At 43.7% G+C, this 25,873-nt stretch overlaps 1 protein-coding gene across 1 annotated transcript; it reads left to right on the top strand.

The window, feature by feature from the left end:
• Positions 1-3,148: 3,148 nt before the first annotated feature.
• Positions 3,149-24,044, top strand: RGL1 (ral guanine nucleotide dissociation stimulator-like 1; the record flags this gene model as incomplete). Its single annotated transcript, XM_010297146.1, has 13 exons — positions 3,149-3,273; positions 3,909-4,124; positions 7,944-8,047; positions 9,212-9,296; positions 11,755-11,844; positions 13,718-13,804; positions 14,989-15,021; positions 16,510-16,631; positions 17,482-17,571; positions 19,629-19,815; positions 21,602-21,841; positions 23,104-23,218; positions 23,857-24,044. Coding segments are annotated over 13 exons (1,682 nt in total), but the record flags the coding sequence as incomplete, so codon positions are not given.
• Between the last annotated feature and the right edge of the window lie 1,829 nt (positions 24,045-25,873).

Raw genomic sequence — 25,873 nt, 5'->3', positions numbered from 1 at the left:
CTTTAAAAAAAAAAAAAAAAAAATCTCTGTATAAGGCTGCAGGTTCTGTGAGGGATGAAATCATCATACAGTGTAGGTGCCTGTGCCTGTTATTCCGGTGTGGACTGGGAAATCCAGTGCTACTCTGATATTTAACCAAAGCTTTGAGATTCCTGCAGCAGCAAAATGGTTAATTGTCAGCACACTTCCCATGTCAGTGAGTTAAAACACACAGCTGCTCTTTAGCTGGTCTTCTCATTTCAAACATTCCCCCCACCCTCCAAGAAAAGCCCAAACCAACAAAAAGCAAAATACAGAGCTGCGACAAAATCCAGCTTGAGTCACAAGCCTTGTTGTCGTGAAGCTTTTCTTCCTAGTTACCATCATGTCAAAGGAAGTGTCTGTGGCTGTTTTTTCCTATTTGAGCGGCTGGCTGCTGGTATCCAAGGACAGAGGAAAAACTTACGTTATTGGGGGTCACAATCTACTGAAACAATAGTGAACTGTAGTAACACAAATATGCTGTGTGCAGCGTCAAGCCTGACACATACCCTTATTCTGGTCAGAAAGCTTCCTGTGGCACAAGCTGAAAAAGTCATAGGAGCTCATGCAGTCTGTGAATGAGAAGTAGAATCAACTTCCAGCTTTGGTAGAGGGGCGAGAAGGAATAATTCATGTCATGAAGGATAAAGGAAATGACAGATAAAAAACAGTTTCATCTCATAAAAATCATGTCTGCCGGATGTTCCAGAAATACCATGTCAATGCCTAATACTGTGAAATGCCAAATTAACTCCGTCATTAACACACACATAAAAAGAAGTACCGCACAGAGTACAGGCCTTTTCCTTATTGAACACAGGTAAACGAACAGGATCGCCGGTATGTGCCTGTTGATGTCCTTTCCTGGGTTTGGTTCCCACAGGTCAAACAAAGAAAGCTCCCGAGCGCTATATTTGGGTTTATCTGTTGTTCAAAGCAAGCAGAAGTTCTCGGCAGCCCTGCTTCTGCATTTGTTTCCTCAAGTAACTGTTGAAAAGGTTCCTTTCTGAGTTCTAGATGGGTCAGTTTGAATGATAACTTCTTCCAAATTGTGGCAGAGTAGAGGCTGTTAATTAGAATAAGATAAGAGGAGAAGAATGCAATTAACCCGCTGGGTCTGCAGAGAAGAGTTTTGGAGTTGTCACTTTATTAGAGCTTCGTTTCTGTTCATTTCAGAGATTTCTTTCAGAACTCTTAATGTATTGCCTGCAATCAAGACTTGCTGATAATTATTGTTCTAAAGCGTTCATGTTGTGCTATGAATTTACAAATTGGGGTCCTAATCTTACAGTTTGATTTGTGTAATCAGACCTCCATTCAGTGCTGCCATCAGCCATGCCAGCAGATTAGATTGCAGTACCGTATACATAGATAAAAGCAGTTCCCCGGCCTCGGTGCCTGCAGCTTGAGCAATACAAAGCAAGGTGAGTCAGAGACTGCAAATTCAGAAGGGGCACGTGTTCGCTCTCGGTGAAGTCAAGAGGGCAGCCGGGCTTTGAGAGAGCTAAAGGGATCAGAGCGATTTGAAGATGATGAGATAGTTGAGTACAAGAGGATTCCAGCTTCTTGGTGAGTAGGGTTATACATTCATGAAGGTGAGAGAGAAAGGAGAAAGAGAGGCATGAAAAAAGAAAAGGAAAATCTTGTGTTGGACTCCAGGACCTGATTCTAAGGGTGCTGTGAGATTTTTGGGTAGGGTTGCAATTCAGTGATGAGAATATTCACTTGAATTTCAAGAGCTGAAAGAAAAATGAGGAGTTACATAGCCAAAAAGAGAGAGAAAAAAGTGTGACTCTCATAACAGTTCAGTAAAAGTCCATTTAATTATGGGTATTGTTACAAAACAGCCACAGAAAAATAATGCTGGAACAGAGGTCTCCGTTTATCGCACTTAGCTCTGTCAATAAATTGTGCAATTGGAACGTACAGATGGAAATCTGGATACAGCCTGTAGTTATAATTTGTTACATCAAAACTGTAGGAATTTACATTGATGATTAGGTTTTGCTAATTCATAAAGAAAGGAAAAATGAAGTATTTCAAAAAACAATGATGAAGTATCTCTTTATCTGCTTGTGTTGCTTTAACGTCCGTTCTGCTTTAACTGGATATGAAGAATTGCATAACATACTCTGAAATGCACTGCTTGTTTCTGTTAATGAGATTTCTCTAGTAGTAAAGTCAGTACTTTTGTTGTTAGTCTTCAACAAGTCCATTTTTTTTCTCCCTTTTGGAGTTACTGTCGCCTTAAAGTAAAAGGGATTAGGAAGAGGATTTATTTTCAGGGATTTTCTGTTTGACTTCCTCCTCTACCATGGGAAACAAGGGCATATTTCTTTGTGTTTTAATGTGGCTTTGTTCCCAACCTGTGGGAACCAAAAGGTGACATGGGAACATCTGTGAAAACCCTTCCCTTCGGCACTGGATCAGGTCCCTCGATGAGGGCAGCTCTCCTCTTCCACCCCTTCACAGTGCAAATTTAGAAGCAGCATTCAGCTGAATGCTGTAGGTGCTCACTGTATTCCCTTTTCTGGGGAGAATTCCCACAGAGAGAAGGTGAGGGATGCTGGAATAATGTAGTCCGTGTAGCTCTGTGAAGGCACAAATGGTGCCAAGAAAGTCTGGTACCTCCTTTTATTTCCACACATGGGAGATGAAATCTGGATATAAGAGCATTCCTAGTGCAATATTTTGGGGATATAATTGCAGTCTCATCCCTTTGCTGTTTGTTTTTTTTTTTTTTTTAGATTATAAAATGCATAAAAACTGAAAAGTAAATTAACAAAGTTCTGCAATGTTAACAAGGAATTTTTCTTAGGGGGTGGTGGTGGTGTTTTTTCTTTCAGAAGAATGGTTAGCGAATAGCTTAAGCCACTTCTCAGCTAAGAGACCCTGAACAGCTCAGTTCTACCTCTATTTCTTTTTCTTCCACCTTTTCTTTGACAATTTAATCTCCTGGTCATCATCTTTCTCACGAAAATATGCAGCACAATGGGGCCATTATATCAGGCAGGACCCTTTAGGTGTTCTGCTATAATATATACATTGATGTTTTAAAATGAAAGAACATCTGCTTTGATTCACTGTTTGCTGTATAATACTAAGTTGTGTTTTCCATCCTGGACAGATGGGTTCCATAGCACTTCCCCCTCTAACCTATATGATGAAGAGGAACTGGAGATCAGCAGTCCAGAAGAATTCTCTTTTTTCCAAGAAGACCTTGTGGCAGAACAGTTGACATACATGGATGCGGTATGTAGAATATATGTACTGCTTGAAATGCTAGAGGAAATAGTGCTGGGCTTCTAAATTTTTTTTTTTAAAGTTATGTCAATATAAGTATAGTGTTCCAGAACAGGTTTGTTGTTGGGACATAGAACACAGCTCTGCTTGGTTATCCAAACTTGCTCCATTCACTGGACTTTTTCCCTCAGTCATTCTGAAGGTTTGGTTGTTTGTTGTTTTTTGTTTGTTTGTTTTTTTAAATTGTGACTATATACTGTGTAGCCTTTTTTGCAAAGTTTAATATTTGATACCTGAGAAATAGCACTTTTTTTACTATATTGCTATCTGACCTAAAGATGTATGGGTACTCTTAACTGTAGTGCTCTGATTTGGTTTGTCTATATCAATCTCCTTCAAAATATCATTATATAAAAATTTTTTCCCCTTGGTTAAGCAACTGATATAAAGGTGTCTCTTATTTTCCCAGGACTATTTAGCTGATAGTTGGTTTAGGGAATCAAGTCTATAAAGTGTACGCCAAAGTGTATATTTCAAACTAAGAGAAAACGAATATTTACCTTTTAATACCATATTTGTATTCTAAACACGCATTTCTTCCCGTGGACAATCCTGCTGACTTACAAACCTCTATTTCACTCTAGGAACTCTTTAAGAAAGTTGTTCCCTACCACTGTTTGGGATGCATTTGGTCTCGAAGGGATAAGAAAGAAAACAAGCACCTGGTACCTACCATCAGAGCCACCATCTCTCAGTTCAATGCAGTTACCAAATGTGTTGTCAGCACTATCCTGAAGAGCAAAGAACTCAAAACACAGCAAAGAGCCAAAATCATTGAGAAGTGGATTCATATTGCACATGTAAAGCATTTATTTTAGACTGTTTAATATTCCTTGTGCGGGAGCGTTGGAATGAGGGAGGTGGGAGGGGAGAAAGGGGTTGTATGCGTTGGTCCCAGGCCAGTGAACGTCCTAGCTCTAATTCTTTCTGTTTTTGACTGCCTTTCTTTGTAATAGATGAAGTATTGCCCTTTCTCTCCTTATTTCCTTCCCCACGATGGAAATGGGCTTGATGCCTGTCTCTTCACAGGGTTGGGAGTTAATTAATGGGTGAGGCAGATACTGTGTCTTTTTCAGATGGGGAGTGCCATATACTTGATAATGTAACCCTTACCGTGAGATAGGTATAAATTCAACCAGTCACTTCCCTAGGAAGAAAATACTGCTCGTATCAGTGCAGGAAGTGAAGTGATGGTTGATACCATCCAAAGGTTAGACTTGTTTTCAGAGTAAAGTTTAACAAGAAAGGAGGAGGACTGGCAGTGGTGCAGGCAGCGGCACTGTGGGAATAAGCTTTGCACTTACCTGCCTTTGGCTGTTCATGTTCGGTCAGTGAGCATCATGCTCCCTCTCCTGCGTCTATGAACACCATCAGAGTTGAAATCAGATATGGTGGAAGACAGCATGACTGTGTTTTCATACATTTATATATATATGTGTGTGCATATGAAAGTAAATACAAGGTTTTAAGTAAGTGCAGACAAAGCTAACTTACTTCTAGGAAGCAGTAGCCTCTTTAACATGGGAAAATGAAATTATTGTTTGTACTCTTTTGTTTTGAAAAATTACTGAGGCTGAAAAGTCATTTGCCTACAAAGTTATTCATGGTTTACATCAGGTATCCAAACCAGCTGGGTTTAGAGGGGATGAGAGGTGCAAGCAGTGACCAGAAAAAAAATAAGTAAAGTACCAATACGGTGCCAATCTCATGTTCTCACCTTTCTGCTTTATCATTGTCTGACACGTTTCTCTCACACGTTTTTACTCTTTGCTTCAATTCCTTTGTCTTGTAGCAGATTGTGTGTTTCTTAATTTTTGTGTGAAAGGGTTTTGCACGCCTTCTTTACGTAACTCTAGGTAGCTCATTTCTTAGATTTTATCTTTAGTATTTTACTCTAACCTTTTTAACTCCCCTCAGAGCACTGGGCAGTTGGCAGTAAACTAGATCTCTCTTTTGAAGAGAACATTTAAAGCACTTTCATATGGACGTGTGTTGACTTTTGTTCTAAGAATCACGTGGATTCTTTCCGAGCTATACAAAATAAGCACTCATAAAAAGCTCAAGCCAAACAGAGGCTTTCCAACCTTGACAATGCACTTCTGTGCTTCCCCAGGCAGTATTGTTAGTCCTGGCACCCAAGCTCTGGCAACTGCATGGTTCAGGAAGCTGGTATGGGGAAGCAGTCGTTCACCTCTCTTTTGACACTTAGGGCAACTCGGTTTTGTTATCATCCAACGGCTGCTTTATAGCCCGTGTGAATGGAATAGGAAGTTTGATGCCTATTTTCTGTGCACAGATCGTTAAGTTGCAGAGGATACCAGTTAAAGGAGCCCTTATGGGGCAGACTGGTCTGCGGTCTGGGTGAGCAAGTACGAGGCAGCTTCCCCCTCATCACGGGTCAGCAGGGAGGCCAGGAGAGGCACCACACTCATCGTACTTGTTCTATGGATGGAGCAGTTTGTTCTCCACGTCTCGATTCAGTGCTTCTCCCTTTACTTGATTCATACACATAATTAAATACTCCGATCTTAGCTAAGCATATGAAAAATGCATGTGCACGCTCTACAAAATAATTGCACATGTAGAACAGCTAGTTGCATATATACTTAGCTGCCCACTTCTGAAGAAAGTTCCTTGCTTTGTGCATGCAAATGAGTGTTTTGAATAGTTAGATGCCTGAATTAGAAAATAATCCACTCATTAAAGTGCAGTTATTCACTGACAGCTAACTTTGTAAATTAGCAGCATGGAGTTCCACATTTGTTATCTGTTTGTGACTTTTGGATCCAGTTTCTTGGTTTACAAGATAAACTGAATGCTTTTTCTAGCCGCCAGCCCTCTCTGCTCCACCTAGATCTAAGGTTCCTGAGCAGGAGCAGCCAATTTCACTCACACAATATTTTATTTAAAAATAAAAAGTAAAAATTAAATTATTAATATCCTGTTATGCTTAATTTTTTTAAAATCAAAGTTGCTTCTGCACAGGATTCTTTCTGGTTTTCCCCTTGTGAAGGACACAGTATGAAACAAAGTTATTCAAAGCAGCCTTAGAAATTCTTCTTATATACAAATGAAAGCTTGCTAAAGTTTAGTCTGCAGTCAGTTAAGTCATTGAGAACACGAAGTCCAATACTGAATTCCTAATGTGCTTTAAATTATGCAATGTGCAATTAAGTCAAGATGGTTCCAAACTGGGTCTTATAGTCCCAACTCCTGTTGTATTGGAAAAAAAAAAAAGAAATGCTAAGAATTTGTGCCTCTAAATCTATGTTTTCCCCAGCCTGAATTTCAAGTTGAACATAAAGAAAGGAGGATCTCCTCCTCAAATGTGTCAGGCTCTGACGAAGAGCCGTTATGTGGCTTCTTTGGCCCCAAACCATGCAAAAATAGCTTTCGAGTCTTGTGTGTCCTACCCCATGATCTTGGACTTTATCTAGCCTAACTGCCAACCTGCTTCAAGTGCTGTCTGCCCACTCTGTCTTCTTAAGCCACGCTTTGTTAAATGTAGCCTCCCTAGTTGCACAGAGATAAGGGGTTTTTTTAGGTAAATAAACGGGAGTAAATATACTTCCCTGAGTTGTTCAGTCAATTTTAATGCAACTCACAGAGTTGCTGATATATTAAGTTCTGACTTTGGTTTATGCTAAGGTTGTTTTACATTTGTTCAGTCCTACAAAGGAAATAAGTGATTGTCTATTTTCACCATAAGGATCCTTTACATAATCAGCATTATTGGTGTAATAACCAGCCCCACAAAGATTTGCAGAAGTGGAATTGTAGTCAAATTGGCGTGTGTTTTGTCTGCTTAATTTCCATGTACAGACACCTGTTTGAGAGCTTGTATTTGCAAGAGTTTCTTAAGTCTGTGGTGCCCACGCTCTAGTTCATGAGCCACCAACAGATTCACAGGAGTTCCTTGACGAATCACAGGCCAGGCTTCCCCGCTGCTCCCTTGCTTTCGTCTGCTTTACCAGGAATCTGTGCTATTTTTTTTGAGAATTAAGTTTTTCAGTATCCTTTTCCATCAAAGCTTTTTGCCACAGAGAAGCTGCATAAGAAATGTCTGTGAACCAGTCTCTCTGTTAGGATTTGATCCCAACTCTGGAAAAGCTCAGGAGGTTTTTCTCTTTAACAGTGTGCACATACTTGAATAACAGGTTATTCCTTTGCATGTCTTTATTTTTAATTGACACTTAGATGATTGAGGGTTTACATTTTAAATACCACATACACAAAGGCAAAGCCTGGTTTTTACCCTAAAGGGTAAAAGGGATTGGTAACTATAAAGACCTTTTTAAGAAGTGTAACATTTGTGCTTTTTAGCCTGGCTTCATGGACTCAGTTCCACTTTTATTTTTACTAAGAGAACTGGAAGCTGTAACACTGCAACATCACCACAAATACATGAAAGTGAGGAAAACAAGATAGAAGTGCCAAAGCCCATAAAGTGTTTGGTGGCTGGAGGGGGGAGTGATATTTTTGATGCTCAGTATTTGTACAGCTGCCTGCTTAGCAGTGAGAATGTGTAGCAAGCATGACATCGGTCAAACACAAGAGCACTAACGTATTTGTAATGCTGACATTTAATGCTCCTGTATTTCTAACCGCTCCTTTCACAGGAATGTAGGATCCTGAAGAATTTTTCCTCCTTGAGGGCCATCATTTCAGCACTGCAGTCCAACTCCATCTATCGGCTAAAGAAGACCTGGACGTGTGTTCCAAAGTAAGCCTCCCCCTCTGCTCCTGTGGCTAGTCCTCAACAAAGGCAAAAATCTCACTGCTCTTTCACGTCATCTTGTTCTTCTCAGTCTTCCTATTCTGCTCCTTCATGGATGTCTGTTCTCTTAGAAGAACCTCTCATTCCTGTGAGACTCAGACCGCTTTTTTTTGGGTCTGACCACTGTGAGCTCCTCTTTCATACTGAGGGGACAACCCACCTTCAGGGATACTGGGTCTCTTCTGTCCTTTACAGCGTACTGGATCTTCCACAATCTATTCTGAAAAACTGTGGGACTCCCTACTCACCCAGCTCAGGCACACCACTCTTAGAAGGTCAGAAAAAGGGCAACATGATACTTGCCTGTTGTCTTCTCTCCCATGAAGTTGGAGGAGGTCCAGGTTGCTACAAACCCTCTCCTGGTCCTGACATTTCCTTAGAATATATCCCCAAACTACAAAATCCAAATCTATATTGAAGACAGTATTTCTTACGGGGGAATACCTTTCTGTGCAACTGGCATATTTACTGCATGCCGAAGAGAGACCCGAAATCTCTGTGTGGGAAAGATGATGTTCCGCTCGTTCAATTTGGGAAGAATAGAGTTCTTTCCTTTGCCTTTGATAAACAAATCAAAATGTCATTCTGCCATGCGGTATACTTCTGCATTTCCCCTAGAGAGAGGTGGGTCTTTCCTTCCGCTACCCCATGTTCCTGTTCCTGATCAAAATATTGCCATCTTGTGTTTATATGTTGGGTAATAGAAAAGGACTCGTACACTTACACGCTTCCATCTTTCCAGAGTGCATGGAACAAGGCAAAAATGACGTACTTGGGATACCTCTCTCAGCTATTTTTCTGTTTCCTTGTATCCATTTACCCACTTTCTTATGACAACCTGATACTCGGCGGTGTGACTGAAAACTCTGCTCAGGGTCTGCATACGACGGCATTTCTTTGTGATGCTGTCAAATAAGGCCTGACCTCACTGGGAGCACCAGAAGATCCCAGGAAGGTTCCTAGTAGATGTGCAGCATCTCACTGGATGCTTTTTGGTGGTGTTATCTTTTATATGTGCAATTGTTAATGAGTCATGAGGAAAAAATAGTAAAGTGGTCTGATTTGGAGTCCTTACTAATAACCTAAATGATTTAATCTTTTCCTGTACAGGGACATAATGCTGATGTTCGAAGAACTGTCTGATATCTTCTCAGACCATGACAATTATTTGACAACTAGGGAGCTGCTAATGAAGGTGAGAATTAGATTTGCAAGGCTTGTGAACTCAATCAAAGCCGAGTTTAGCCCTTTTTCTAATCAGCTGACAAAGCTCATTTCTCTCTGACCTACTCTATGTGGTGCTTCAGGGAAGACAGGTCTGTAAAACCTGTGCTTTTCTGTTGGATGAGAGGTGATTTCAGTGTTCCTGAAAAGAACCTACACGAGCATTAGCCTGTTGAGCTTGGATACCCACATGCAGCAGGCTGCAGCAGCACACATTCTGTGTGGGCTCACAAGACAGCAGCTCAGGACCCCTTGGAACCTCTCAAGTTGAATGTCACGCTGCTGTAGTTAGGTAACTGGTAACGCTCCCTCGGGCACGGTGACGTCTAGCTCAAGAATAGCTGTGCGCACCGTGCCGCACCTGCGACAGCACTTGGAGCCACAGCTGGAGTGAAGAGGCGCTGCACGGTGCAATTTCACCGAGATGAGTTAACAAATGAGCGCTTTGGCTTTACAGGGCTCCGCACAGAGCGTGAGCCCTTGGGCACCCTCTGGGCAGACCTGGAGAGGCTCCGGTTTGCGCTGCTGAGCACAGAGCAGCTCCAAACGCGATTCTCAACGGGCTCGCACCACTGCAGTGCTTTTGACTTCGCTGGAACAATGCCACTTAGCTTCAGCCGAGGAATTAAACCAAGATGTTTATCCAACTATCCCATACCTTTCTTGGAACTAGAAAACAGGGTTGGGAATTTTGAAGGAACAGGCTTCCTGCTCTGTGTGTGGCCAGATGGACAACAAAGCAGGCTCTGTCTGAAACAGTTTGACTTGTGCACTCTCCTGGGCGAACCCCAATGAGCTCGGGAGCTTGAAAGGAGTGAGGAAGAATAGAGGGAAAGGTTATATTCAGCAGAAACTAAGGAATGTTTGTGGCAGGTTTTTTTCTGTTTACATAAAAAAGTTTCTATAAACTGGCTAAACAGTTTAGTTTTTGGCAGTTCTGTCCAGTCTGTCTGGCATTTGTACCTTACCCCTTTGCCTTGGTATTTGAGACACCGTGTTTTGCTCAAGAATGATGGGTGAGCACACTCAAACCTGTCTGTTTTTTTATCATCCGTTTATCAACATCTGTAGCTAAATTTTAAAGCAGGTGAGACAATAGTAAGTGTAGAGGGGAAAATGTGTGGTCAGAATAGCTTATTTAACTAAATATTAAAAGAGAAAACAACAGCTCAATCTGAGCCCAGACCTTCTGGCTCCCAACAAATCACCCTCTCCAGCTGCTGTAAGTAGATTTGCAAAACATTTTGAATGCAGCGAGAGGAGAAAAATTCCACAGAATAGCTAGAACCTCTCTCCTACTTCTCATCTTGGACCGTTTTGTAACGATTGGAGGATTAATGTCCACTGAATATTCAAGTCTTTGTTTTCTTTCACTATAAACAGTCTCTCTAGGGAAGCAGTGTTTGACCTTGCCTACCCATCCTGCAAATTTTAAGCGTAGAGCGGACAAAATGCCATATGAAACAGGTTGGCGGGCGCGGAGAGGGAGCACTGTGTTCTCTCCTCCCCAAACAACGGCTCTGCTGCGAGCTGCAGTTCTAGCTTCTGTGCCTGCCCACCGGCTGCTGTTGGAGAATATGGAGTTTACCTTTCAGTAGCTTGAAGACACTGAGACCGCGTTCCTTTTTCATTTGCTCCCGTTTTTCAGCCAAGGAAGGAGATACAGAATTTGAGTGTTCCGTCCATTAACTGTGACGGAGAGAAGTAAACACTGTAAAGAGAAGATCTTTACAAGTGCAGGCTGTTGTTTTGTGCCTCTTAAAAAGACATTGATAATGATTCATGCTCCATCTATCCGGCCACTGGAAAAAATAACAGCAACTCCCAGCATCCTGTATGGATCCAGGGAAATAAAGGCTACAGATCCATTGTGAAATAGCTCATCCATTCATAGGAAAGCTTGGATTGTGGAGATGAAAACCTATTAATTCCATTTCCTGCGTGGTTTTGGATTAGTCAATAAGCCACAGAGCGTAGTTGCTGGATCTCTATGTTGTGGCATAAGAAAAACAACAAAGCATTACATAAAATAGATATGTTTACTCGTAGCATTCCTAATTCAGAAATTAAATAGAAATCCTGAGGTCAAGAGTTTCAGGATAGAGTTCAGAGAAGCATCTGGACACCTGAAGTATATCTAAGGTTCCCTGATTTAAACTCTCAGGAGATTTTCAGCAGCATTTAGCTTTGGCCAGAGGAGAGCTATTTTGCAGAAAAATTCCCATATGGCCATCTTGTGGGATTTTGCCCAAAATTCCGAATCAGTGTACGAGTCCCAGAAAATTAGCGCATGCACGTATACATGCAGGTACCTGCACAGCAAATATTTTTGCTGGCCTAGTTTGCCTAGTTAAATGTATTTGCAATTATTTTACACGAATGTAGTTGCCAGCTTACCACTTAGCTCCTCCATTAATTGCCTTTTACAGGAAGGAACATCCAAATTTGCGAATCTGGACAGCAGTGTGAAAGAAAATCAGAAAAGGACACAGAGGCGACTGCAACTTCAAAAAGATATGGTGCGTTTGGGCTCCCTTTCCTACCCTTTTTGAACTGGTAACATGATTAACGCTAATTGGTGAATTATATAAGCAGCAAAATCTAGAAAGGTAAAGCGAGTGTGCGCTAGGTAATGCTCTTGAATGTGTTCTCTGTCGAGCAAAACAATTGCATCAGTGCTTATTGATGAGCTGATACAAAGCAAATGAACCGAAAGGCTTAGACTGCATATGCAGGCAGAATGTTTGTCCCTGTAAATATACGCCCAAAGCTGTATTTCCCTTATGCCGTGGATCACAGTAAGCAGGTAATACTATGTGTGTGTATAATAGTGTGTGTGTATAGGGAGACAATTCCACATATGCATGCATCTGTATATATAAAAACTGACAAAGTGGGATTCGTGCTGCTCTCAGCCCAAGCTGTATGGCCCATGCTGAGCTGCCAGGCGGTAACGGCTATGGTTTTTAGCGCGATTCAGCTGTCCTTTTGGCTCCAGTAACACCCGTCTGTGTACTGAAATGCTGGAGGAAACGGGTGTGCCGAGCGTCGGCATAGCCAGTGCGTTCCGTGCTCTGACGCTGAGGAGGCTCAAAGATTTCAGGATTCGGTGGACGTACGTAGGGGCCATGCCATGTCCCCTGCTCTGCCAATCTTCCCCGTCCCCTGCAAGGGGATCGGTGGGTGTACGGGCTTGCTGCTCACGTGCCCACTTGCATGCGCCTCACAACCCACGCAGCTGTTTGGGATGGACGCTGAGCCGAGGGCTTGGCCTTAGCTTCAAGTTTTCCAGAAATGTGCTAAACCTGTCATATAAAAGGGTAATAAATGATTGATGAGTATAAACATGTATTCATCATCTTCAACTGCCTTGTTTCTGTCCTACAAGAAAGAATTCCATTAACTACTCTTGTTACCCTGTAGAGAGAAATACAGGGAAAGCAACACAATTTTCATGTAGTAATAAAATATGTAATGTAAATACTGGAATTCTTGTGACATTAGCTCTGTCCAAAAGAGAAATCTTATTTACTTTTGAACAAGTTCATGAAGCTTCTGACATACCAACTTGAAAATTGCACAGGCTTTTACAGAGATTGCTTTGTAAAATGTGTCCGGTTTCCAGTCTGCTGGTGAAAATGGCTTTTGTCTCCAAGTTGGCAAAAATTTAAAAGGACAAGGGGAGAGAAATCTGGGATAGGCAGGCAAAAGTGCTGAATATGATTTTTTTGTTTGTCTTTTAGTTTGACTGGAAAAAATATGGATTTTTTTGCATGATAGAAACAAGCACTTCCTTCACAAGTGTAGAAACAGCCTGAACTCTACAACTGCTAGCAGTCTAGAAAGTTTAAAATTTAAATAATTATTACCAAAATGCAGTGAATAGCTGGGGAAGATGGTCACTTCTTGGAGGGGAAAAAACTGTGACTTGGTTAGACTTGACTGTCCCATGGTATAACAACATCACTAAGTAAAAATCCACTGGAGTGAAGCAGAGAGAGAAACTGCTTATACAGGCTAGCCGGGACTCTTGTAGCAGGTAACCGAGGGACCCTGGCCCTGGTCCTTAGTGCTTCTTCCACAAGCAGGGTTTCCTGGTGACCCGCTGTTAGAAATCAGTGTATGGTGGTAAAATTGTAATGTAAAACCGCTTGGCAGTATCTGTGAGAGCATCCCGCTCTCATTAGAATTTGATTTCAATTCTAGATTAGATACTGAGGATGATGTAATGAAAGAAAACATAATTTTCCAATACAGAACATAATTAACCAAAACCACTATTTGGTTAAGCAGACTACTTTTATTTCATTTTCCTACACAGGAGTTATTCTAGCATTCTGATTATTACCATTTGTCAGTCAATTAATCCAACATTGCTCCGATCATTTGCAGGGAGTAATGCAAGGCACGGTACCTTATCTTGGTACCTTCCTCACTGATCTCATCATGCTTGACACAGCCCTTCAGGACTATATCGAGGTAATTTGGGGAAAATTTCTGAATCCTAAACATCCTTCCTGCTTTCCTGGCACTGAGTGTGTCTGTTCCTGCATCTTCTATTGGGTTCTTGTGCAGCTTTTAAAAATGGAGGAATCTGTTTTCAAAAAAAAGGAGGCAATAATGCACTTTTATTAGCAACAAGAATCTTGTGTGAATTTCAGTGTAGTTATCTTCAAGGAATAAGCTTAGCATTGTATTTTGTCTTGTTTCCTTAGGTTAGAAAATGTGAGGAAAATAGGAATTCCATTCTGTTTTATTGTTCTGAAAACATCATTTTAAAGACTTCTGTGAATAATTGGTAAAATACATAGAATCACAGGTTCAGCTCTCCAGACTGATCACTGAAGTGCTTCAGTATTGACTCAGACGTGCCTGAGCCCTAAAGCAATTAAAGACTTGTTTTTTTCTTTTCTCTTTAGTTGAACAAGCAGAGGGAACCAATCTAGCATAGGAAGGGAAAAAAGGATTGCAGGAGAGTCTGGTCGTTTGAGACTGAGGATAGGGCTGATTTTTCAAAGGTGTTTGTTTTAAAGGTTTTCAAACACCTTTGAAAATTGGCCCCATTAAAGCAGACGCCCGAGGAGCCACGCTGCAGGCGTCCGGCCCTCGTTGTGCCGGTGCTGATATTTGATAAGAATGGGCAACTACGCTCCTCCCTGGGCTGGGGGCGGTTGCTGGTTGGTTTGGTGGTTGGTTGTTTTGCAGAACGGCACTAAAGCAGGCCTGTGTAAAGTCGCTATATATCCATTTTCTTTTTGGCACTCTCCCTTCTTTCCACGCTTTGTGTTCAGCCGGTGTTTCTGCAGCGCGCTGGGAACACGGCTAAACTCACAGCGCAGGCAAAAGCCCGGTTTGTACCTTGCATGCAAAATGCCGCTAGCGTTCTTCAGACCTGATCGCGACACAGCTTTTAGGAGCATTCTTGCACTGGGCTTTTCTTCTTGGGCAGATTGCCAGTTAGGTCATGAGGACAGATATCCTTTGGAGGCTCAGATAGATGGGCGCTGTGGTTTTCACCAGATCTGGAAACAGGTATTTTTAGAAGGGCCTTGCTCAGGGCAGGTCTGTGCTTTACATTAGCCTTGCTATTTCATCCTGTTTGTGATTAAATTCAACTGAGCATGTGCTCTTCCACTCTGATGCCTTCTCTTTCCTTCCAACAGGGTGGCCTGATAAATTTTGAGAAGAGGAGAAGGGTAAGTTGAATGTTCTGTTATTTTTAGTTTACTGATGCCCCCCTTAGACCGTTCCCTTGGTGAGGCCATTTGCTTAGGCATATACAATAGCTGCCAATTTTAATGCCAGTTCCCGAGGAAAGACTGGATCTCTGAAACACTGTAAGCCTCTACCAAACTGTGTGGGGTGGTGCAGGAAGAGAACCTACTTTTTAGAGGTGTGCAACAGGGGAAGAGGAGCTGCAGGCCACTTACTTCCATGGGGGTTACATCTGGGGCATGCACATTCCCTCGTGATGTTCGTGGGAACACATCACATGGGTATGTCCTATGTGTTGAATCAGACACGGTGGCACGAGACCTTTGCTTTCCACAAGATACAGTTTGTAAATACCTTCCTTCTGCTGCAGTAAACTCTGTAGGTAAAAGGCTTCCGAGAGCGAAGTAGGAACACGGGCTGAGAAATAAATGCTATCAGTCTTTCCTTTCAGCCTGATCCTTGTTGGTCAGAGATAGTAACGCTACGTAGGAGTAAAGGTACCAGGGTTACATCTGTCTGAATGAAGTGGTGCCCAATCTCCGTTCTGGGGTCTGAAAGCAGACTTGAATTTGGCTGTGATGGAGCCATTTCCTTCCCTTAACTGCACTCTACAAACCACTTCTTGAACTTGCCTTGTATGTATAACTCCATGGCTCCAGATACCAATAACGCGACACACGAGCTTCTCCGTGGTCATCAGTCCAGCTTCATACAAACCAGCAGCAAAGCTGCCCTCCGAACCATACTCGGCTCCATTCCTGCATCCTGATTCTATAACCTGCTCTAAGACAAGGGGTTTTTAAGAATTATGTTGGCAAATTGTGTATGCGAGTGGAGTTACAGAAGAGCAGCGCATTCTTGTCACATGTATTAAGGGCAGCGTTTTAAGTTCCTTTGCTGCGAGCGCATGACATGCAAAGCCGGGGAGGCTCAGACTCTCCGCTTTCATCGCCCCATCGCAGGCACCCCTAATTATTACCCTTACTTGCTGCCTAAGAACCACCTAAGGACAGAGCACGATTATTCTCTCGGAGCTGGTCTGGCCAGCGGAGGGGTGAGCGGGTAGGGTGATCTGAAGAATTTGTGACCCTTTGCAACCCTTGTTCCTAGAGGAACAACCAGCAGTGCTGCCGTTCGGTGGGTTTGCACCGGCATTACACTTCGTTTAGTACTTGGGCGGGGGGGAAAAGCTCTATGGTGAAGTACGTTTCCTTGTGTTTGTCTTCTAATTGTGCGTGTCTGATAAAATGTTCACGTTTCAATGCACGCTACGGATGCTGGGGGAAAGAAAAAATAAAATACTTCATTGTTTCAAAAACTGGTTCTTGGAATAGTCACTCAACTGAAGCTGAACTTTAGGTCAAACTAAGTTTGCCCTGGACCTGTTGTTGCATGGATTTAGTATGTGAATGAATTTGGCTTTATCTTGTTTTCTAATTAGAACTCCTATTTTATTATTCTTTTCCTAGGAATTTGAAGTAATTGCCCAAATTAAGCTCTTGCAATCTGCATGTAACAGCTATTGCATCACACCAGACCAAAAATTCATTCAGTGGTTCAGGAGACAGGAGCATTTAACTGACGAGGAGAGGTAGGTTCTCAGTCCAGCTGGCAAAGCAGGCTTTTCTTACCCCACACCCAGCTGCAGGTAGGTTATGTCAGCCTTCAGCGACCCTCTTACAGGAACGGCCACACACTGCTGCTCGAGGAGAGTGGGAATCTATCTGCCTTCTGCTAAACAGCTGTAGAAAACCTGTTCAACACTTAGCAGGGCTTAGTTTTGAGATTGGAAATCAGGCTTCTGATTTTGAAATAGTACAGCCTGTTGTGTCTGGGCTGTCTGTACGCCCAGACACATGCTCAGAAGTCGATCCTAAGGGATGTCAAGATGTTCGGCTGGTGGATGCGGGCAGCAGGTAGCCAAGGCAACACAGCGCCGAGCACTCACCAGATAAATGTCTCCTGGGTGTTTGGGGTGGGTTTTGCAACCCTGCTGAGTTCTGTGCTACTGCATGTGCTGCTGCACCAACCCAAGACCATTTATTTACAGCATTTTAATATCTCCACTAGGTATTTGAACACCACTCTGCTGCACTACGAGTGTACGCACAGATACATACTGCATTGTACTGAGTCATAGTAAAAAAAAAAAGTCATCTTATCCAAGATTCATGTTATTTATTACGTATTTTCTTGATTTTTTTTTAAATAAAATGATGTCACCCAAAAAAGCACTAATTTTTAAAACTATTATAAAAAGTGAAATACCCCCTTCACCATGGTAAAATGTGGACAGAGCTACATTCCTCTTTGTGGGGTTGTAACCTTCTGTGAAGTGGGAATAACTGAAGGTTTCTCGAATTTCTTGAATATTGCTACTTTGAGATATATAACTAATAGCATTGTCTGTACAAATTAACCCAGTGGCCTCTGTTCTGCAGTTACAGCCTTTCACGTGAGGTTGAAGCAGCTGCTGACACTAGCACCACATCGCCGAAATCTCGGAAAAGCATGGTGAAGAGGTTCAGCCTGTGAGTACGACGGGGCAAAGGGCATTTGGTGTGTTAATATGAAGCTGAATAAATCCAACAGGCAGCACTCATTTCACCAGCTGAAAAACCTGGCTGGGGATCCAGACCACTGCATGACTTTAAAGAGACGCCATCAGCTAGAAATGCATACTTCTGTCTGAAGCTGTCCCTTTCTATTGTTACAAGTAGTCATGAGGATTATTAATGATGAAAGAGATTAGACACAAACAAGCCTTCCTAAGGTGTCAGAAAAAACAACAATTTTAGTGCTGGATTATAAATTCAGTATCTTATTGTGTAATAACTTCCCTGAATGCAGGGAAGTAGCAAAACAGAGTAAACGAGGATAAAGTCTGACCTGTTATTAGTCTAACTTGCTATATACACGCAAAAACTCCTTGCAGGATTTTAATATGAAAATTAAGGTTAGCAAAAAGGCATTTGATAATCCAAACAATCTGCTTAACTGTCTTCAAGTTAGAGAAGGAAAAAAATCATGGGGACGTGGTCCAATTTAGTCTAATACCGCAAAGATTCAAACAGGAGGTGGGTGGAGAACAGGGGCGTGCAGCTAAGCAGACACGGGAAACAACAGACTAGCAGGAATTCGGGGAAAGCTGCAGGGAATGAAAGCAGAGATCAAGGACTGCAGTAAAAATATCTTAAAGGTGAGAAATTCAAACCGATGCGAGAGGATGTATGAAGGGACTCCCACGTACCAGCGGCATGATTGAGATGAGGGGGGAAAAACGATGAATTTAACAGCACTGTCAGCTCTTCACTGTCCTTTCCTGCTTGGTTCTTGTACCTAGTTTCCCCAGAACAGTCAGTAACCATTCACATCGGCGCTACTGCAGGTTAGGGTCTGAAAGAATAGATGTTTTCAATCTAGAGTTTTGCGTTGTGATACACAAAAAAAAAAAAAAAAATCCAGGCAGCTGTTTGGAAAGTGTTTCGATTAGTCCATCTGAGTGATATGTTATGAGAACGTGAGCTTTGAAGATGACAGTGCCTGAACTCTCGGTGGCCTCTCATTTGTGTCTGCCTTGGCGCGTGCCTAGGCTGGGCGTAAGAACTGCCGCTGCAGAGCTCAGGCTTTATCCTCCCGTTTCTGACTGCATTTCAGTGCTGCAGTATTGTAATTTACTGTACTGAGCTTGCACTGCAGTCTGAACAATTGTTTCATCTGCACTCTGAGTGTATTTTGCAAATTAATACTGTACTAAAGACTGGCATAATTCATCCCGGCAACAGCGAGTGACACCTCTCTAAATTGTTTTAAGCCATTAACTGCATGCTGACATAGCATCTAATTCACCTTGCTTCTCTATGTATTATACAAGTTTGTTTCCTTTGACGCTCCTTTAAATTTACTTGACCTGCATTTAGAAATGAGTCTCGGCGAGGGAGAGCCTGTAATTTACCGTTTCTTGTGATCTCCTCATTGCGTACATCTCCCTTCAGACTCTTAAAGAGAAACTGGTATCTATGGCACCTTTATTGAATGGAAGAATTTGCAGCGGGATGAATTTACTTTCTGAAGACCTTTGCTTGGTGCATGGCCATGCATTACCTCTCGCGCACCGTTTCATTTACTCATGGCGACCGAGGAGATCTTGAGCTGCCTTGTGTCAGAGGGACCAGGGCGTGAGAGCAGCGTGCAGGAGCGTCTAAGGTGGAGCCAGCTGCCATGCCTCTAATTTGCTCCTCGTCCCCTGGTTTGTAAACGCATCAGGTTTACGATCAATCGTTTCCTAGCAAGGGAGTCTGAAAATTTAACAGACCGAAGAGGAGTCTCGTTTGTGGTACTTGGGCATTAGCTGTGATTTTGGTCTTGCAGCTGGTGGGTAGGCTGGGTCAAGAAGGTATTGTGTTAGCATGTAACAAACTCCCTTGACAAACCGTATAAACACCACGGAGGAAATGAAAACAATAGGCTGCTCAAGATAGGAAAACAAAGCAATACGTAAGATTTTTGAACCAAGTTGACAGCTTTGCTCAGCCCAGCTCTGTTCTCCTTTCACTTACTGGCTTTTATACTTTCTTTTCTATACTAGACTGTTCCTAGGCTCTGAGGTGATTGCCCATAGCACACCCATCAAAGAGCAACCCAAATCTACCCCAGGAGGGAGCTCTGGTGAAAGCACGGACTCGGCCAGTGTTTCGTCGTGCGAGCTGAATCACTCTGAATCTGAAGACGCCTGCGTCACTCCCATAGGCACTCCTGAGGAGCCTCAGAAAAAGGTACGATCTGTGCCTTGTTGCCAGCACAAATGGCCTGTGAGGGACTGTTGACACCGCAGGCCCTAGACACTTGCCCAAGCCGGTTGGTCTTGACTAGAGCATTGCTTTTAGTGGAATGGAGAGACTCTAGAAATAAATGTGTAAAAATGGAAGCAAGCCAGTCAGGACTTTTGCACAAACCCTTCTGTGTTGCCGAGACGTAAGGCGGACTGAAGGTCTCTTTTCCTGAAACCAGATTTTCTTGTGGTGCCTGGCAGTGGTTTTTGTTTAGGTGAGGGCCTGGAGAAGCACAAGGTTAATTTTTCTTTCAGTCCCTCCTCATGCTTTTTGAGAGGGATGGGACAGGCTAGCGGCATTTCTACCTTTGAGCCCGTGGGAAGTGGGGTGAGGAGCCTGAGCATCACGCTCGCTCTTGGCACGTGGCAACATGATGTTAGCATGACATGGACAAGAGGATTTATAAGCCTCCGCAAACAAAAACAACTAAAACAGGAGACGGGATCAGCTGGAGAGGAGTAAGAGCAACAGCCAGGCATTTCCTCCTCCAGGATCTTGGGTTTGACAAGTTATTCTGCTGTCAGCAGCCTGCTGCTGTGTCCAGCGTGCTGTTGCCCAAGCGATAGGCAGGGAAGGTTGGAGCCTGCCAGCCCTGCGGGTTTGACCTCCCTGCTGCCACGAGGAACGCCTTGCCTTGGCTCAGTGTAATGGGGAGGTGGGGGTGCGGAGCTGCTGCCCCTCCTCCTGCACGCCAGCTCGCTCTTCGCATGCGAAGGCACTGAACCCGCATGCCCGGAATCCCTTGTTTTGCGGAGAAGGCAAAGCCCGACACCCCACACGCTGGTGGCTGGGACACCCCGCAGCAAAATGAGCGTAACGCTGACACCGTAAGTGTTCCCGCTGAGAGCAGGCGGGCCGGGCGTGCGCCACTGCCTTCCCGAGAGACAAACTATACAGGCAGGAAACCATCAGAAGGGATCGGACAGGGGGATCCACAGGCATGTCTTTCCCCCAGGCAGACTCTTCCCTTTTGAACTAAATTGCATTAAGTGTATTGTTGAAGCCTGTCCTAAGCATGTCTTGCTGAAGAGTGTTATATTGGGGTTTAGCTTATGGATATTTTAAATTAAATTGTACTGTTCTTAAACCAAATGAAGCATGAGGTCCCAGAGGCATCCATATAACTATATTGTTTAAACTGTTTAGCTGGAGCAATTGTTACAGTCATTTCAATAAGCAAGTTGGAGAGGGAAGATCCTCTCAGCAGTTTTTGAGCAAGGAAGATGAAGAGAAAGGCAAAACCCCAAGCAGCGGGGGAAGGAAGGAAGGAGGCAGTTTCCATCGAGGAAAGAGGATTCAAGGGGAGGTGGCAGACAGGGAGGCGTGTGTGCATTTCCACTCGTGTAAAGTGGAGCAGGAGCGGCGCTGCCCGCGGTGCCCTCTGCTCTTTCCCAGCAGCTCCCAGTCCCCGGCTGCTTGCCCACAACCCGGTTCTGTTCGTTGTATCTGCTGCCACCTCCAGGCCTGCTCTGAGAGGCCAGAGCAAGCAGCGCGGTGCCCGGTGCACCGTGTTGGAAATAAGTTTTCATTAAAATGGTGAAATTAATCAAGTGAAGTTCACTTTTTCTGGAGGCAAGGAATACCACTGCCTGCCTGCTGCACGGAGTGCAGATCACGGAGGTTTTGCATGAGCCTTCTGCTTTCTCAAGTTCAGAATGACACACGGAGACATACAAAATGTCCAGTTTCTGACGGTGTTTTTCTTTCTTTCTTTCTTTCTGTTGTGTAGCTCTCTGAATCCTCCTCCTCCTCCTGCTCATCCACCCATTCCATGGACACGTCTTCCTCGGGGGTGTCATCATGTATCTCATCTCCTCCCTTGCCGTCCCCCAACGACAAGTGCTCTGTCTCCGTGACACCCATTACCTCAAAAGCACCAGCTCCTGTTTACAACCAGCAGAACAAAGACACCTGCATCATCCGGATCAGCACCGAAGACAACAATGGCAATATATACAAGAGCATCCTGGTGAGTGGTGGGGAACAGCACAATGCCATTACTGATGCCGTTATTGCTGGTGATCTTTTCATCCAGGGTGACCTAAAACAAATGGTGCTTTTAGTTTTGAACACACCTCTTCACTGAGCCGACTCATCAAACCTGGCTCGAAAGGGAAAATGACGAAAGTTACCATTGAAAAGATGAGGAGCATGGTAGGAATGAGAGGTTTGAAAACAAACAGCATCTTTGTGGAAGTTTCTGGTCTTGAAATTAAAGCTTGTATTTTACCACAAAGTTCAAAGTGAAGCATTCTGATCAAGTGCAGGCTTTGCTGCTCCTGCCCTTCTGCTAGCACTAGCTGCTGCTTCTCTAGCTAGGAATTTGTGTGTGTCTGACACGAGATGCCACATGCCGAGTGGAGAGGCTTTCCCCAGGACCTGGTTTCTGGAAAGAGGGAGCTGTACGCGAGGAACTGACGAGCCCTTTAAGTACGCAGCTTCTCTCTGCGGCCAAGGTTGCCAGAGCAGCAGCAGCCAGCGTTCGGGCGTTTCCCTCCACGCTGGTTCCACGGAGGGACTCTGGACCGTGGGTGACGTGACTCGCCCTGCACGCAATCTCTCAGGTGCCCGACAGGGACTCCGCGGCTGAGCAAACGCTTCAGGTCCCTCGGGGCCTGGGGGTAGTTCTTGGCACGTTTAGCAACCTTACGATTTTAACAGTTCAACCTCCCCAAACTGCAAAGGGCTGTTCCCAAGGGCCTGACAAATTCGGCTACAGGCGAGACAAATCTTCCTTTTGACAGCATAAGGCTCTGGAGGGAGCCCTGTGTCTGCCCCGGATGCACAGCACTTTCACAGCAGACAGTAAACGCAGTTGCAAGGCCAAAAATCTTTGCAGGATGTCAAAGCAAGTACTTAGCACGGGAGACTGCAGATTAATTGACGTCTGCAAACAGATGGGGCAGCTATTTATGTGGACTTTTATGGCTAGTGAGAACAACATCTCATCTCTCAAAGTGTTTGCTCAGGAGAGCAGATGCTGTGAGTTACCGCTGTCTCTTCTGGTACAGTATCGGTCATCTCAAACTAAAAACCACCACCAAATGTCACAAATACCATGTTTTATTATCCAGCAGTACCCACTACTTCGTTATTGACCCATTGTATTTTTTCAGTTCTCTGAAGTCTTTTCGAAGACCAAGTGGTCTGCAGAAAAGCAGGCCTTTGCTAATTATTAAATCATTATGTAGTGTGAATAAGCAGAATCTCATTGCAACTCTCTCTTTCCAGCTAACTAGCCAAGACAAAACTCCTGCTGTCATCCAGAGAGCTATGTTGAAGCACAACCTGGAATCTGACACAGCTGAGGATTATGAGCTTGTACAGATCATCTCTGAGCACAAAGGTAGGGAAACAGAACTCTGCTACTGCTTGAAAAGTTCTGCTGGATTTTGAAGCAAGGAGTGAAATGTGAAGCAACGTTAGAAATGCCACAGACATGCTGTCACAGCTGCCCGTGAGAACAAACTCCCTTGATAGCTGGTGCGCGGGGATGGTTTATCATGGCCTGCCAGCACATCGCTTTATACAGGCAGAGCTCGCTCGTGGGTTGCCAGGTGGACCCTCATACGTGCGCTGCGACTGCAGAGCTACCCACCGAAAAGAGCTGCTCCCTCTCCTTGAGCGCAGTCTGCCCCAGGGTACGACCTCCCCAGCGATCCTATCGCTGTCCTCAGGCCCTGCAAACAGAGCTTTTGGCACAGCCTCCTCTGGGAGTGGCTGCCAGGCTGGACGGGGTCTGGCTTTGGCCTCCCTCTCCTCTCCTCTGCACCCCTGCTCCCCCTTTCTCGTGGGCAGCCGCTGCAGGCAGCACCCGACACAGCTTTGGCTGAAGGGGCTGAGCAGAACGAGGAGGGGGCCCGGCGCTGCCTGGCTGTGTCCGCCCAGTCTGTTCACTCGGTCCCCCGTCCTCCTGCTACCTGCAGCAGCACGTATGTAACACGTACTGCAAATTAACACTTGCTCTGGTCCCTCTTTTTGCAGAGCTGGTGATCCCAGGCAACGCCAACGTGTTCTACGCCATGAACACCCACGTCAACTTCGACTTCCTCCTGCGGAAAAAAGCTTCGGTCAAGGGGCAGGTGAAAATAAGGAGCCACTGCAGCCTGACACTCGCCAGAACTGCGAAACGGGGGTGTTGGAGCAGCAGGCTCAGCAAAATCACACTGTGAGGGAGGCCAGGGCCCAGGGAGGAGAACTGGCTGAGAACTGTACTTTTGCTACCTTCCAGTATTACAGCAGATGAATGTGTCAGTATTCAACTTCGAAAATATTTGTGAATGAAATGCAAAGTGACAATTTGGTAGACTTACAGCCAGAGCAATATCTTTCCTCCCTTGCAGCCAAATACGGATAGACGCGGATTTACGGGACAGTACGGACTGGGTTTTTTAAATTTTTTAAAATTTTTTGTTTTGTTTTGTTTTGCACATTAGCGTAGGAGGGCGAGAGCCCTGGTTAGAGGGGAAAACGGGACTGCAATGATTGTCTTAAGAACACCACCCAAGCCAACTCTTTTTGTGAGAAAATATTTTCCTTTGTGCCAGTATTACACAGAAGAATAAAGTCTAAATTTATTTTTATAAAACTGGAGAAGAAAAGTCTCAATACAATTTTGCCTGAACCAAGGAGGAGGTGCCAGCCAGCCTCCGGCTGCCTGACGGAGCACTGGTTTGCCGGAGGAGGGGTGAGCCGAGTGCCACCAGCAGCTGCTGCCTCCAGGAGGCATTTGCATTCATGTTCCCAGAACACGCATCGCTGGAGCCAGCAGAACCTGCGAGTGTGTGCGTTGCTTTCACACGGCTGGCAAACTTCTTTTTGCACTTGTTCCGCGCCAGAAAATTACCTATTTTGGATTTATTTTCCAAAGAACTTTAAAAGAATGGACTGCACTTGCTTTTGGATGAATGTCATGGTTTGTTCACGAATATGGCAAACAAACACTACTTGTCTGGACTTAGGTCTTGTCTTCATGCCACGACAGGATGGTTTTACTTTGCTAACCCATTGAACAGAAATCGATGCCTTTTGCATGTACTCTGAAATGACTGAGGTACCTCTCTGTAATGTGCAATGACTCGTCAAGAGCGAAACTTTTAACTCACGTTTTCATTCACGAAGGGCAACTACATGACCTGTTATTTTAAAATTGGTTATTGAGAGTGACAGGTTTTAAGCATTACCCCAAACGACGAGAGATTTTATGTACCTGTAGCATTATTATGCATAATCTATAGGCACCTCCCTTGCTCTTTATATACATCTATTAAATGAATTTCCTGACATGGTACATCGTTTCAGCTGAAAGAAAGAATTCAGCTGGAATAAAGAATTTAATCATCTGTTCTCTGTGAAACTTCAAATACAATACTTCCAGAGAACTTCCCAGAACATAGGCTTCCTTGAAAGGATAGTTACAAATTTTATTTAAAAAGCCATAAATGAGACATTGGATTGTAAGCAGCCCTTACTCAACAGGCTGTCTTTGAGATTCATTAGTATTAGTTAAGTTAAGTTTTAGTTAAGTATTAGTTAACATAAACTCAAATACTGAATTCATTCTATACATGCTTGGGCCTTTTCCCACCAGTTCTGTAGCACTAATTTTCAAAAGTGGGCCCAGAAGATTAGGTTAAGTATCAGTGATAAATTCATTGAGATTCATTAGTATTAGTTAAGTATTAGTTAACATAAACTCAAATACTTAATTCATTCTATACATGCCTGGGCCTTTTCCCACCAGTTCTGTAGCACTAATTTTCAAAAGTGGGCCCAGAAGATTAGGTTAAGTATCAGTGATAAATTCATTGAGATTCATTAGTATTAGTTAAGTATTAGTTAACATAAACTCAAATACTTAATTCATTCTATACATGCCTGGGCCTTTTCCCACCAGTTCTGTAGCACTAATTTTCAAAAGTGGGCCCAGAAGATTAGGTTAAGTATCAGTGATAAATTCATGATGCAAACTGTGTTGGGTTGTACTACGTTTTACACTATG

Source organism: Phaethon lepturus, unplaced genomic scaffold (genome assembly GCF_000687285.1).
Source record: "Phaethon lepturus isolate BGI_N335 unplaced genomic scaffold, ASM68728v1 scaffold7111, whole genome shotgun sequence".
Classification (NCBI taxonomy): domain Eukaryota; kingdom Metazoa; phylum Chordata; class Aves; order Phaethontiformes; family Phaethontidae; genus Phaethon; species Phaethon lepturus.
Note: the sequence above shows the minus strand (reverse complement) of the source record. Positions and strands in the feature narration are given on the sequence as shown.